A 15,381-nucleotide genomic window follows, 5' to 3' on the forward strand; every position below is an offset into this window, starting at 1 on the left:
ATTTTTTGATGCATTTCAAAGTAAATTGCAGGCATCAGTACACTTTGCCCTGCAGTGCTGCGCTGAAGGGTTTCTGTAGGCGGAGCTGGGGTGTGGGCGAGGTGGGAGAGGAAGGGGCTTCCTGAAGGACCTGAAGGGTGGAGGGCAGCGCCCGAGACCAAGTGTGCCCAGGGAGACAGACGATCGCCTGTGGGGGGTCTGGATGCCGCACGGGGGTGCAGTGAGAAGCCATGGAGGGTTGGGGCAGCAGCGGGGGATGCTAAGGGCTGGGCTTTCCTCCTCAAGACCCGGCTGCCCATCCACTCCCCCCAGTAGGCTCTCCCCAGAAGGCCAGGGAGCCCGCGTTTGAGAGCCAGAGGTGGGGGCCTGCTGCCAGCCCTGCCCGTTGGGAAGGCCTGCTTGGCCCCAGACTGTCTACACACTCCGGCCCTGAAGCTGGAGCTTCCTCCTGGGTCAGACGGCACAGTGCTGGCTTGGTCCCTGTGACTCGCTCACTCTGTCCCCACAGCTGCAGCAGGGAGGGGCTGAGGGACGGCCCTGAGCCCCTCTCCCCATCCCGAGCTGAAGGGTCTAGTGCCATACACAGGATGGCTTCCATTAAAGTCTACTGATTGAGTGAACAAAAAATGAATGAATGAATGAATGAATGGAGTAGTCTGGCAAAGCATGAAGGGATACCTTAGCGTGTACAAAGGATGCAAAAGGGGTCTATTTATTCAAAAGAGAACAACAACAAAAAATAGCTAATTAGCTCAAGGGAAAACTTAATCCTCTTAAATTCCCTGGGTTGGTGCAAACTATAAAGTCACTGCTAATCATCATTAAAATCAAGGAGAAATATTCTGAACTCCCAGTTCTGGTCTGCAGCTCTAAGAGCAGCCCTGCCTCCTCCATGCACCCCATCTGCCCCCCACAATGACTTGCTGAGGCCCACAGAGAGGACCAGAGCAAGGCCCTCAGCTCAGAGTCCTCACAGTCACCCTGGCCAGCTGAGGGCTTCGGCCCTGGCCTCCTGCCAGGCACAGTGCCACGTCCTAACACACATATGCACAACACACAAGTACAGTGCACACATGTACAGTGCACACACATGTGCACACATGTACAGTGCACACACGCACAGCATACACACATGCACACTGCACACACATGTACAGGGCACACATGCACAGCACACACACACAGCCTCGAGCAGCCCAGTGAGGCAAGTGTGTGAAGCAGAGCAGGAGAGGTTGGGGAGGGAGGAGTGAGTGCCCCAGGCTGATGGTGCAAGGGGGGAGAGAGATCCTGTCTAAACTTTGACTCCACGTGACCCCCTGGCTGCTCTCTCCTGTTAAAATGCTCCTCCTTCCGCTGCTGCCAGCTTGTTCCCAGGGCCCAGGGCCACCACAGCTTTCTCCTGTCAAGAGCAACCGTGTTTGACACTTCAGGTGCACCCTCCACTTTCAAACGCACCCCTTTCCACTGCCCTCCACAGAGCCTGGGCTGGAACTCCAGCCCGCCTGCAGTTTCTTGAATCTGTTGAGTTGTCTCAGCCCTTCATGCCCTGCTTATGCTGTCCCTGCTCCCTGGACCCCTCCTTCCCGCCTCTTCTCAGTGAACTCCTGACCATCCTGCAAATCAGACGTGAACATCGGCTCCTCCCTGAGCCCTGAGACCCCCGTGAGTCTCTCTCTCATCTCCCTGTGAGTCCCGCCGCCTGTCTGCGGGAGGGCTGCTCCGACACCTGTGTCTCCCAAGAGGCCGAGCCCTCCCTGTCCCGTCTGCTCGTCGCACACCCTGCCTGGACCTCCGCAGAGATTCCTTAAATAAGGGAAACAAGTATGGTTCTTGCCAAGAAAGCGTTTGGAACTGATAACAGAAATAAACCTTACACCAGAAATTTCAGGCCTTCTTGCACCCATTATCCCATCACACTGACAAATCATCACAACGAGGCAAGGCAGCATCACCACCGCCACATTAGCACTGAGGAAGCTCCGGTGACGTGATGGGCCAGGGGTTGCAAATCATCTCAGCCAGCCTGGAGGCCAGGCCTTCTCCTGCCATCCCAGTGCGTCCACCTCTGGCCCAGCTGCTCCCTAGGCCACAGAACCCTGCAGAGAGCTGGGGCCCCATCCCTGATGTCACTGTGTGGGGTGTCTGATCAGAGCCAGGCAGGGCTTCACCAAGCCCCAACCACAACAGCTGCTGGGCCGACAAGGACTGTGCCTTTTATACAGAGGTAGCCACTGTGCACCATATAACACCTAAATTCTTTTAAAATTAATTAATGAGGGTGGGATGGGGAATGGAGAGGGTTAGGAATGCCCTGGTATGACCTGGGTCACTACCTTTTTTAGGAGGAAAGTCAACACTGCTGTGAAATTGAGAGCCTCCTGCAGTTTTCCCTGGCTGGGGACCTTATCTAAAGAGGGGGCAGTATCTGGAAAATGAGTTAGGAGGTGGAGAAAAACAGAAAAGCTTTGGGGATGTAGCTGGAGTCCAAAGAGAGAACCTGTGGCCTTCTGGAACAGGCGACGGGCTTCCCTGTACTTACTCAGAGACACTGCTGCTCCCTGGGTGGCCTGCAGCACTCTGCTTCACGGACACCTTGAGAAGGACGAAAGGAAGAGGCATCAGCCGTTGTTAACAGTGCAGACAGCACGATGTTCTAGCTTCATGACGGCCACTCCGTCCAAGCAAGGAAACCTCTTTCAGACTGTCTAGTTCCAGGTTATTTGTTTCACTGGTGGGGAAATTGAGGCTGGGAGAGGAGGGCGACTTTACAGAGCTCACTCAAGGAGCAAGTAGCAGGGCCAGGCCTGGCCTCCCTGCTGCCTGGGCCACTGCTCGACACAGCACCTCCCTGCCCCTCACCCTCAGAGATGACGTGGTGCTGGCCCCAGTGTGGGCACTGCCCGGGCATTCACCTCGATGAGGCTCAGTTCCCCCGCCTGTGAAATGGGCAGAATATAAAACAAAGTCGTGATGTGTGAGTGGTAAAGACGGGAAGTGTTCAAGCAAGGGGCCGGGAGGTGCTGTTAGGCCGGGGCTGTGTTTGGCCCCCACTGTGTGCCTGCACGTGGCAGGTGCTCAGTGAACACGCGCCCAGTGGAGGGGAAGAACTGCCCCCCGGAGAGGAGCGGGAAAGACTCCCCAGGGCGGGGCAGTTAAAATGCACACGTGCACGCTCACATACACACAAATAATTTCCACTACTAGAAGCAAGCTGCCGTGCACAAAGAGTGAATCTTAACACATGCAAATGAAAAAAAAATCTACCGGGGGGGTTGGGGGCGGGGACAATACTGGGATGCAGTGCAGACTGTGACAAGAGACTCTTAACTGTACTACAAACGTACAACAGCCTCGCTGGAGGTGGTGGTGAAGACAGGTGTCGATCCTGGTAACTTTGGAAGCTGTGAGGCTAAAGACACACCCACACCCCAGGCTCTGGGGGGTGAAGCTGTTCCCCAGGGGTACGACTAACAGTTCTGAAACTGCTGCACCTGTGCCCGGGGGGCTGCCCAGAGGAGTAAGTGGAGGGAGAGCACTGAAGCCAGGTCTCTCACTATTGGAGAAGGAAGTTACAACAGGTAAGCGAGAAGGCGAGAACGAACCAGGTACTAGATCAGAGTTGGAGGCTTCCGTATGAACTCCTGGTTAGCTTGATACGCAGACAGACGGATTCATACAGAAGTGGTGATCAGTATGTGCGCATGTGGGTTACGGTATACATACACTTCCTAGCTTACCGTCCTGTCCACTGAGATGGCCGAGAGGCAGTGACGCCCCAGCAGCAACCCAGGGCCTGTATGGGGGTTTCTACTACGGTTCCACAGTACAAGGAACCAGGGCTCCTTGGAGAAATGGCTGATTCCAGGGCAGAGGCAGGGAACATAAAGGATGGGCCTGGAGCACCTTCTAGTGCCAGAAGGTAAGGAAGTGCTTAAACCCCAAAAGGATGATGGCATAACAAGGAGGCACAGGGGCCAACTGAAAGGGCTCCAAAGCTGGAATCATCCTAGTGGCAAAATAAATAATATAGTACTGGATTATAACCCAGAGTATAAAGTAAATATCCTTGTGTCCAACCTTACAGAAATAAATGATGAAATAAAATGCATAAACAAATGGGAGAAGAGACAATGCGCCCTTACAGAAGAATTCTAAATAATTTACGTAGGGACTGTCCCCTCCAGGAGGTGGGGCTCAGCAACCTGTTTCCAAAGAGCACAGTGTGGGAAGGAGGTGGGTGTGACTTTACAGCAAACACCACCTCGGTAAGTCACGTTGATCGTGCAGGCTCCCGGTATGATGTGATGAAAGCGGCTCGTGGCCTCTGTGTCTTCCCCCACAAAACCCACACCCCTAGTCTAACCGTGAGAAAATCATCAGGCTAACCCACGTTTAGGGACATTCTACAAGATACCTGCCCTCAAAACTGCCAAGGTCATCAAAAACAAGGGGAGGCTGAGACTGTCAGGGAGCAGAGGGGCCTAAGGGGAGGTGATGACCGAGCAGGTCTCCTGCATGGGATCCCGGGACAGAAAAGGGCCCTGGGGGAAACTGGGAGAGAAGCGTGGACTTAACAGTAATGAACAAGTATTGGTTCCTTGGCTGACAGGAAAGAACCACAGGAATTCAAGATGCTAACAATATGGGAAAGGGGTTGAGGGGTACAGAGGGGAACTCTCTGTGCTATCTTGGTGAGTTACCTGTAAATGGAAAATCACTCATAAATAAAAAAACCTTATTTTTACCAAGGCATTCCAAATAATAAAGGCTGCTAGTTTTTCAATTACCAAAAGGAGAAAAACCAAAAAGCAAAAGGCTGTTGAGGCTACAGGTTAAAACATGGGCGCACACACAATTACATGGAACTTTGAATAGGAAGTGAGATCTGGTAGGTTTGTACAGGTTAGTGTGAAATAGCAACACATCCCAAAGTAATTTGGGCAGAGAATAAACATATATATGCAGCCCCATCCCCAACCCCCGAGGAGCTGGGGGAAAATGTGGAAATGTTGGACTTTCTCACCTGGGCTGTTGCTGATGTTCTCACAAACATTGAGGACTGACGGTTTGGTATGCTGAGCCCTCTATCTTGGGGCTTGCCCTTGTGAGGCTTGTTACTGCAAAGGAGAGGCTGCTTATAATTGTGCGTAAGAGTCTCCCCGAGTGCCTCTCTGTTGCTCAGATGTGGCCTCTCTCTCTCTAACTGAGCCACCTGGGCAGGTGATCTCACTGCCCTCCCCCCTACGTGGGATCTGACTCCCAGGGGTGCAAATCTCCCTGGCAACGTGGAATATGACTCCTGGGGATGAATCTGGACCCGACATCATGTGACTGAGAACATCTTCTTGACCAAAAAGGGGATGAAAAATGAAACGAAATAAAGCTTCAGTGGCTGAGAGATTTGAAATGGAGTAGAAGGGTCACTCTGGATCTCCCTTTTTAGATTTTAGTGTATTAGAATAGCTAGAAGGAAATACATGAAACTATCAAACTGCAACCCTGTAGCCTTGATTCTTGAAGACAACTGTATAACTATACAGCTTACAAAGGGGTGACAGCGTGACTGTGAAAACCTTGTGGATCACACTCCCTTTATTATGGATGGATAAGTAGAAAAATGGGGACAAAAACTAAATGAAAAATAGGGTGGGAAGGGGGGGATGATTTGGGTTTCTTTTTTACTTTTATTTCTTATTCTTATTCTGATACTTTCTGCTATAAGGAAAATGTTCAAAAATAGATTCAGGTGATGAATGCACAACTATACAATGGTACTGTGAACAACTGATTGTACACCATGGATGACTGCATGATATGTGAATATATCTCAGTAAAACTGAATTAATTTAAAAAAATGGGAGTGTTTAACACAGTGAAACCCGTGGTGGATGATGACTGTGATTAATAGTACAAATATAAAAAAGTTCTTTCGGGAACTAGAACAGATGTACATCACTATTACAAGGAGTTAAAATAGAGTGGTATATGGGGAAAATGAACCTATTGCAAACTACTGACTGCATTAACAGTTCATCTTAATATTTCATTAACAATAACAAAGGTACCATACCAATGCTAAGGTCAATAATAGGGAGGGATGGGGGTTTGGGATGTTTTGGGTTTTCTTTATTTCTTTTTCTGGAATGATAAAATTGTTCCAAAATTGATTTTGATGATGAAGGCACAACTTCTGTGACGATTCTATGAGCCACTGATTGAATACTCTGGATGGATTGTAGGGTATGTGAATATATCTCAAAAAAATTGTATTAAAAAAAAGAATAGATTAATAGTAAATAGAAAAAAAGAGGAAGGGAGGGAGGGAGGGAGGAAGGAAGGAAGGCAGGCTGCTGAGGCAGCAAAGCAGCACTAATTTCCATGCCAGGAGCACACGTCCTGACCCCGTGCAGCCTCTGACGACTTTCATGACCTGCCATCACCTCCGGACAGCCCTTTGCAATTCACAGAAGATTTCCTGATGCATTACACCCTTAATGCAGCCTTATGAAAGAGGTGGAGCCAAAAAGGGAAACTGCAGGTCACACAGGAGAAGAGGCTGTTCGGACTTAAATCCGAGTCTTTGACTCTAAAGCTGAGGCTCTGTCCACACTGCTTAACCCCAAGTCGCCTGTCTCTCCTCAGTGCTGTGTGCTCCATTTGACAAGTGAGGTGGATCTCTCAAAGTCACCAAATGCTTTCAATGGCATGGGGGAAGGAGTGTGCACCAGTATCTCCAGAGCAAAGGAAAGTCAGCTACTGCCACGGACTTGTCTTTTTTCTAAGTATTATGCTTCGTTGTTTTAAAAAAATTCATGCCCATTTTGCATTCTATTCTACATTTCTTTCATTTTAAAATGTTTTCCCCCAGAGAGACATTCGTAAAAAGAGGTTTCAATCTGTATGTGTTACCAGGTACATGCAAAAATGACCAAACATAGTTTTGAAGTGTACTCCTGAGGCAGTCTCGGTTGAAACTCTGCCATCAGAGACTGACTTCAGAGCTCTGAGGGCACTCCCAGGAGAGCAGCAGGCACCCTCGGGAGGAGCCTGGATTCTGTGGTTTGCACGCTCCAGGCATGTGGGGTAGTTCAGAGAGACAGGCGCCAGAGATGCGGTGACCACCCAGGGCTAAGCCAGGCTGGCCAGAGGGGCTCCAGGGAGGTGAGCCTGGCTCGCCCCAAGGCTCTGAGTCACAGCGACACACTGCCATGTGGCCCCGAAGGAAGAGCCCTATGGTTTGAGACACACAGGACATGGTCTCCGAATTCCCACCAGCTCCAAGAGTCTAGCCATCTGTCGGAGGCCTCCTGTTTTGAAAAGCACCACCCCGGCTGTACAACTGCTCTGGAGTGGATCCCAGCCATCTGCATTTTTTTAAGCCTCCCAAGTAATGTGTGGCCAGGCTTCAGAACCGTGGGACAACCTACCAGCTAGAGCTTTCCACGCCACCCACACAGGGCGGTCAGACACGACTGGTGAGTGGGTTAGCAGCAAACAGGCTGCCCTGGCATGAGTGCTTCGCCAACCCACAATCCAGGCCTGGTGAGAGTATGTACACCGTTTGGTTCTAAACAGAGTGCTCAGGGCCCTGCTGCTCCAAAGCTCACCTTAGGGGGTATGTTAGTTAATGTTCTCTTGAGAAACAGAACCAACAAGAGATACCTATAAATATAAGATTTTATAAAGGTGTCTCAGGCAACTGTGGGGATGCACGAGTCCAAATTCCATAGGGCAGGCAGCAAACTGGCAACTCTGACGAAGGTGTTTGGTGAACTACGCAGGAAATGCTTTGCCAGCTAGCCAAAGAAGAGAAGGTCCTGTCTCTCTCTTAAAAGTCTTCAACTTTTATCATGTTTCCTGTTTGGTCTTCCCTCTGCCTCCCTCCACCCCCAGCTAGAATGTAAAAGTTCTCCAAGGCAGATCTTTAATCCTATTCACTTAGAACAGTAGTTGGCACATAGCAGATGCTCATTAAATAACTTCTTAATGAATAAAGGATTTTTAAAACAAAACCAAAACAAAAAAGTCTTCAACTGATTGGATTAAATCCAGCTGATTGCATTCTCTCCTTGTGGAAGACACGCCCTTCATTGATGTAATCAGTCACAGCTGCAGCCAATTGACGGATGATTTAATAAACCAGCCACAAATGTCCTTGCAGTAATGGTTAGGCCAGTGCTTGCTTGACCAGACACCTGAGCACTACCACCTGGCCAAGTTGACAAATGAACCTATCACAGGGGGGAAAAGCTAATTATTTAATGCAGGCCTTCCATGGACCAAGTCCTAAATGAGAATTTCATAAACTACGATGATGAATGACAGAGGGTAGGGATGTACACTGTGAGCCGTCACATAGCAAGAGGGCTTAAGACTGAGGTCACAGGAAACTTCCTGATAGAGCCCGAGGCCTTCATCACAATCACCGCCACTGTTCTAGTTTGCTAAAGCTGCCATTAAGCAAAATACCAGAAACTGATTGGCTTTTATAAAGGGGTGTTATTTGGTTACACAGCTACAGTCTTAAGGCCGTAAAGTGTCCAAGGTAACGCATCAACAATCAGGTACCTTCACTGGAGGATAGCCAATGGCGTCCAGAAAACCTGTGTTAGCTGGGAAGGCACGTGGGTGATATCTGCTTGTTCTTTGCTCCTGGGTTGCATTTCAAAATGGCGTTCTCCAAAATGTCTGCATCAGCTTCCAATGGCCATCTTCAAAATGTCTGTCTCAGCTCCTGTGTGTTCTTCAAAGTGTCCCTCTTGGCTGTAGCAAGCTCACTCCTTCTGTCTGAGCTTATATAGTGCTCCAGTAAACTAATCAAGGCCCACACTGAATGGGCAGGGCCACACCTCCATGGAAACCATCCAATCAGAGTCATCACCCACAGTTGGGTGGGGCACATTTCCATGGAAACACTCCAAGAATTACATTCTAATCAACACTAATATGTCTGCCCACATGAGATTGCATCAAAGATAATGGTGTTTTGGGGGACATACTACACTCCACCCCCAGACCCCAAAATGACATGATGTTTCCATATATAAAATACATTCATCCCATCACAATATCAAAGAAACTTAAATCATTTCAGTTACAATAGTTAAGTACAAGATCCCATCAAAATCAGGTATAGGCATGGTAGATGTCCTCAGGCAAAATTCCCATCTAGCTGTGGACCTGTGAAACTCAGAACAAGTTATCTGCTTCCAATATACAAAGGAGGGACAGTCATAGGATAAACATTCCCATTGCCATAAGGAGAAACAGTAAGGAAAACAGGGTTAACAGGACCAAAACAGTTCCTAAAACCCGCAGGAGAAACTCCATTAGATTTCAAAGTCTGAGAGTCATTTACAGAATGACGTTTTATCCTTGGGGCTTGAGAGAGCAAGAGTCTAACCCTTTCTAAGGGCCTTTGTGGCAGCCTGTTTCTCTCCAAATGCTAGGGTGAGTGCTCCAACATATCCACACATTGGGGAGACCAACTTTTCGGCCCCACCCTCCTCAAACATCTGGGCAGCACCCAGATTCTCTTCCACCTCTGGGGCATACGCTCAACCCCTTCAGAACAGTGTGGTGGCAGCTAGGTCTCCCCAATTCCCCGGGAATGTGCTCCACCCTCTCTGGGGCCTGGGGTGAGAACACTCTTCCTGAACATCAAGGTGGAAGGTCCACCCTCGACCTGTGGGGCAAACTCACCCTTTCCATACGTGTGGGCCACTCCGTTCTCCCAGCCCGAGACCTCTTGACTCCAGACCTCAACCTCCATGGCTCTGTTTTTGAAGAAATTTTTCCACCAGTTTGCTCCTTGTCTGTCTCCTCCAGTCCAGACTGGCAGCACCCCCATCTATAAAGATCTCACAAAAATTCTGTTGGCTTCGCATGAAGCACACAGGGGACAAAGCTGTCAGACAACAGGACTTTCCACAAATCCTTTCTGGATAACTCCATCTCCAATCTTGGCTTGTACTGAAATGGTGGTTGGCTTCCATGTTTGGTTAAATCCTCATGTGGGACTATAGCTTCTGGGGTTCCACCCCCTGGAGGCCCAGAATTTTCCAAACCATCAGTTTCTGGTTTCTTTGAACCCAAGAGTTCAGTTCTAAGCTTATCTCTCTCTGCTTGCATTCTACTATAAGCTGCAAGGAGAAGCCATGCTATATCCACAACTTTTAGTTTCAAAATCTCATCAGCCAAGTATTCCAGCTTGTCACTCTCAAATTCTTCCTTCCATCCAACACCAGGACTCAATTTTTCCAAATTCTCTGCCATTGTAAAACAAGGATCACCTTTCTTCCAGTTTACAGCAACACATTCACCATTTCTGCTAAGGCCTCATCAGAAGTATCTTTAGAGTCTGTATTTCCACAAACAGCAAGAGAAAAGCAATCCATCACAAAAAAGGGAAGCTCGATAAGACTAGGTGCGGATCTCTCAGCAGAAATCATGGAGGTAAGAAGGCAGTGGTATGACATATTCAAGATACTGAAAGAGAAAAACTGCCAACCAAGAATCCTATACCCAGTAAAACTGTCCTTCAAATATGAGGGAGAGTTTAAAATATTTACAGATAAATAGACACTGAGAGAGTGTGTGAACAGGAGACCTCCTCTACAGGAAATACTAAAGGGAGTGCTATACACAGATAGGAAAAGACAGGAGAGACAGGTTTGGAGAAGTGTGTAGAAGCGAAGATATCAGGAGATATAAAAAGTGTAGAGATCAGGCATTTGATCTTGGAGGAGTACAGAATATTACAGAGGACTGATTGTGTAGATCTAGAAATGGATAGCACAATACTATGTGATGGTAACACAATAATGTAAGTACACCAAAAAAAGATGACTGTGAGTATGGCTTAAAGAGGAAGGCTAGGAGCATGTATGAAGGAAAGATAGAAGATAAAGGCTGGACTGTATAACTTAGTGAAACCTAGAGTGGTCAATGAGTGTGATTAAATGTACAAATATAAGAATGTTTTCGCATGAGGGAGCAGCAAGAAGGAATGAAGTTGTGAGGTACACAATGAAGTAAATGGACTGTGAGGACAGTAAGTTGAGTGAAATAAGCCAGAAATGAAAAGACAAACATTATAATGCCTCACTAATATGGACTAATAACAATAAATCTGAGAATTGAATCTGGGTACGTGGGTTACAAGGGGAAGGCTTATGTAAAGGTCCCTAGAATGTAAGCTCCTACAGCAGCCACATTTATTCATGAGTTGTGACAGCTATTTCTAAATTTTGAACTTCTGAGCTGTTTGTGTGTGACGTGGTAGGTCCCTGGAACGTCAGATGTCTGTGTGGCATCTGGGACTCCGAGCCAGAGTTCAGCAGCTGTGAGTGTTGGCATTGCCCCATGAATCAACTGATAAAGAGGCTAAAAAGGAGATCAGACTTCGATTAGAGATTTGAACGAAATGGAATTGGTTGAGATTGGGGTAGATCAGACTAAAGGGTAGAGGATGATATTAACTGTGTTTTAAACCTTTGGCTTCTGTGCGGGACCAAAGGAAGAGATGGTTATATGATGCAAAATCTATATTTTCTGTAGCACACTATTTAACTTGTATGGTCAGTTGACTCAAATGCCATAATCACATGTAACCTTGACTAGGGAGTGGGACCTTGTTGGTTTGTAGAGGTTAGCATGAAGTCCTGATACAATCAAGAATAATTTGGGCCGAAAATAAAAAGTATTTGCAAAGCCTCCTTGAGGGACTTTGGAAAAATGTGGAAATATTAAACTTCCCCAAATGGGGAATTTCTGATATTGTCATGAGCATTAGAGACCACCAGCTTGGTAGGCCGAGCCCTTGATCTTGGGGCTTGCCCTTATGAAGCTTATTACTGCAAAGGAGAAGCTAAGCCTACTCATAATTGTGCCTAAGTGTCAACCCCAGAGGGACAATTTTGTTGCTCAGACGTGGCCTCTCTCTTTCGCTAAGCCAACCCAGCAGGTAAATTCACTGCCTTCCCCCTATGTGGGACCTGACTCCCAGGGTTATAAATCTCCCTGGCAGTGTGGACCATGACTCCCAAGGATGAGTCTGGACCCAGCATCGTGTGATTGAGAAAGCCTTCTGGACCAAAAGAGGGAAGAGAATTGAAACAAAATAAAGTTTCAGTGGCTGAGAGATTTCGAATGGAGTCGAGAAGTCATTCTGGAGATAACTCTTATGCATTATATAGATATCCCTTTTTAGTTTTTAGTTTATTAGTATCGTTAGAAGGAAATATCTGAAAACGTTGAACTGCAATCCAGTATCCTCGATCTACCTTTTCTCCCTTCTTCAAGAGTTCCTGGTTCTTTGTATGTCCATATACATGTAATAGGACCAGCTTGTCATATTCATTGGGGAAATGTCGGAGATTTTTTTGGGATTGTACTAAAACTACAAATCATTTTAGGGAGAACTAATATCTTTACAATGATGAGTTTTCCTATTTATAATATGGGATACCTCTCTTTTCATTTAGGATTACTGCAGAAATATGACTGACATACATATTTATTTTGTCTTCAACAGTCTTAATAAATTATCTTCTTCATTCTAATATTTATTTGTAGATTCTTTCAGATTTTCTTTGTTTCCAATCACATTACCTGTGAATAATGACAATTTGATTTTTCCCTTTCCTGTCTTCATATTTTATTTCCTAGACTTTGTGCACTGGCTAGGGCCCCCAGTGCTCTGTTGACTAGAAGCAGTAACAGACATCTTTGTCTTGGTCCTCACTGAAAGGGAAAGATTTTGATGTATCATAGTTAAATACGATGCTTACTGTACTTTTTCTTGAGCTGTTCTTTATCAGATCCTTTTCTCTCTGTGCTATGTTCTGAATAATTTCTTCAGATCCACCCACTCTCTCTTCATTTCTGTCTAATCTTTTAAATCCATACCGTCAGTGTCTGTCATTTTATTTACTATATTCTCCATTTCTAAAAGGTCTATTTGGTTCTTCTAAACTTGCTATGGTTTCCTGTCCTTTGCAGGTATTTTCTTTAAATGTAAATGTAATAAACATAGTTGATTATAATCTGTGTCTGAAAACTCTGATGACTGAGGTCTTCGTGTGTCTGTTTTTGTTATCTGTTGTTTCTTCTGTGTTCACTTGGTTCTTGGGTAGTTGGTTATTTTTCTTGTTCACTGTTCACTGTCCTTGAGAAATTATTTGTGGGTATTCTTTGAGGCCTAAGAGGAAGTCGCCTGCCTACACAGAAGATCTGCATTTGATTTTGCCAGGCACCCAGGGGGCACTACCAGTCTGGAAGCCCTTTAATTAAATGCATGTATTGAGACGGTTGGGACCACCCAGGGAATTTGAGCTGCAAACCTAAGATGCAGCTGGCTTGTGATGAAAACTTCTCAGGCTGTTTTTTTTTTTTCCATCCTCCAGCCCTGCTCAGTGCTACAGGGCTTTTCATTACAGTCCCCTCAGGGTAGGGATGAGTGGGGCCATTCTACCTCAGCTTTACCTTATCCTAAGGGTGCAGCCCTTTGAGGTCCCAGGTCTATGAAGGAAGGATTTCCTGTTAGACTCCCTCCCTTGATTAGATTTAGGCTTTACATTCTGTTCCCAGTACTGCTGGACAGAATCAGAGCGAAAGCTCAAGGTCACTGGGGCAAACGCTCCATTTACCAACCTGGATTCTGCCTCTTCTTGGATCTGGGCTGGTAATTCCTCACTATCTTGTTAGCTACTTATTGCTTTAATGAAACTTAAAATATATCCAGCATTTTGAAATATTCAGAGCAGGGGGAGTTGTCTGCATAGCCTTGCTCGCCGCACCCCAGCCTAAGGCCCTCTGGACTCTGTGCAGGCGGGTCAAGATCCACACAGCTGTCATGAAGCCTCAGCCCAGCAGGACGTCAACCTCCTCTGAGTACCTGGCATAAGGACTTGACTTATTCTGCAGACACTGGGGAGCTTTTAAAAGTTTTTTTTTTGTTTTGTTTTGTTTTTTTAAAACAAGATAGGCTCTTCTCCTGTGCCCTCAGTACATGATCCTATACTGTCAATAAATACTGAACTTGGCTTTTGCTTCTGTGGGACGCTGCTCACATTCTCCCCCAATTCTCTTTGAAAGCCCTCATCCATCTTCCCATTCTGAGACTTAATCACACGGTTTAGTCATTTGGCAGGTATTTACTCAGCACCTCCAGTGTGTCCAGCTGCATCACTACCAGGCAGACGTGAATTCTATGCTCCGAGGAGATGGCAATCTCATCAGAAAAGTAAGCCTTAAGCACATTAAACAATTAGCAAAATATATAAGCTCTCTCTAAATAGAGAGTGCGGCAGGCTACAAAATATGTGTGCAATAGAGAGGGTGGTAGAGAATGGTAGTTAAGAGCATGGATTTTGAAAAACTGGGAGAGACACAGACCTGACTCCTACCCCTGCCAGCAGTGTGAACTGGGCAGTTTCTTCAGCCCTTCTTAACGTTGGTTTCCTCATCTGAAAAGTGAGCTTATTGTTATATAGGATTTTTAAATGGTTATCAAAGTGCCTGGCACTTGGTTAAGAACTCAACAAATATTAGCCATTATAATTTGTATTATTATCCTCAGTCCAGGACTACATACTATGTTTTTCCTAATGGGTAACCTGTTAACATTAATCCTTCCCCATGAGATTACCAATTCTCCCAATTAGCAGATTTCCAAGCTGGGGCACACAATAAGGCCTAAATAAACTAAGATGTAATCTTGGATTTAAAACCTACACGGCAGCTGGCAGAGTAGAGTAAAAGTAGCACAAGACAGAAGGAGGTTCAAACCCCTTTTTTGCCATTTAATGATGATGTACCCTCAGGGGAACTATGAGGTTCTCTGGGCCCCAGTTATTCATCTGCCTGATGGAGACTGACCCTTCAGGGTGTTGGGGGCTGAAAGAGAACATCCTTACTACATGTCTGTCATGCAGGTGACCAAAAAGCACCAGTAACAAATATCTGAAGTAATGTCTAGTCTACCATTATCATCAGACACAGCTTTGCTAGAAGATAACCCAAGTGCACAATGAGACATCCCAGGGAACTTCTTGGTCTTCAGGGCATGGGGAGAGGTTCCAGTGCAATATATCCTTCCTCAGGAAACTGGTTGCGACATGTCTTTTGGGAAACACTAGTGACGATAAACTGGAGTATGCTGAGAATAGATGTGCTGTGCCAATGCAAACCACGCGGGTAACCATCCGGGCAGCAGGAGGCCAGGCAGCTGCTTTCAGTGCTCCACCACGTAGGCTGGGGAAGCTTGTCCTCACCCACCTGGAGCCATCTCCAGGCAGAGGCGGAGAGCAGGGCAAAGGTGCACAGCACTTTTTTCCAGGGAGCCTCCTGAGAAGCCAACTGTGGCTGCCAGGGATGGGC

At 46.8% G+C, this 15,381-nt stretch overlaps 1 protein-coding gene across 3 annotated transcripts in view; it reads right to left on the reverse strand.

Moving 5' to 3' along the window:
- Positions 1-15,381, reverse strand: part of CYS1 (cystin 1) — a 114,125-nt gene that overhangs the window by 79,256 nt on the left and 19,488 nt on the right. For 2 of the 3 annotated variants that reach the window (XR_005213281.1, XM_037812675.1), the window contains exon 2: positions 2,540-2,592. The exons of the other annotated variant lie outside the window; for it this stretch is intronic. Coding sequence is in view for 1 of the 2 variants with exons in the window: in XM_037812675.1 (XP_037668603.1) it covers positions 2,540-2,592 (53 nt within the window). In the remaining variant the exon portion in view is untranslated. The remainder of the gene's footprint in view (positions 1-2,539; positions 2,593-15,381) is intronic. 3 annotated transcript variants of the gene reach the window in all.

This window comes from Choloepus didactylus, chromosome 20 (genome assembly GCF_015220235.1).
Source record: "Choloepus didactylus isolate mChoDid1 chromosome 20, mChoDid1.pri, whole genome shotgun sequence".
NCBI lineage: Eukaryota > Metazoa > Chordata > Mammalia > Pilosa > Megalonychidae > Choloepus > Choloepus didactylus.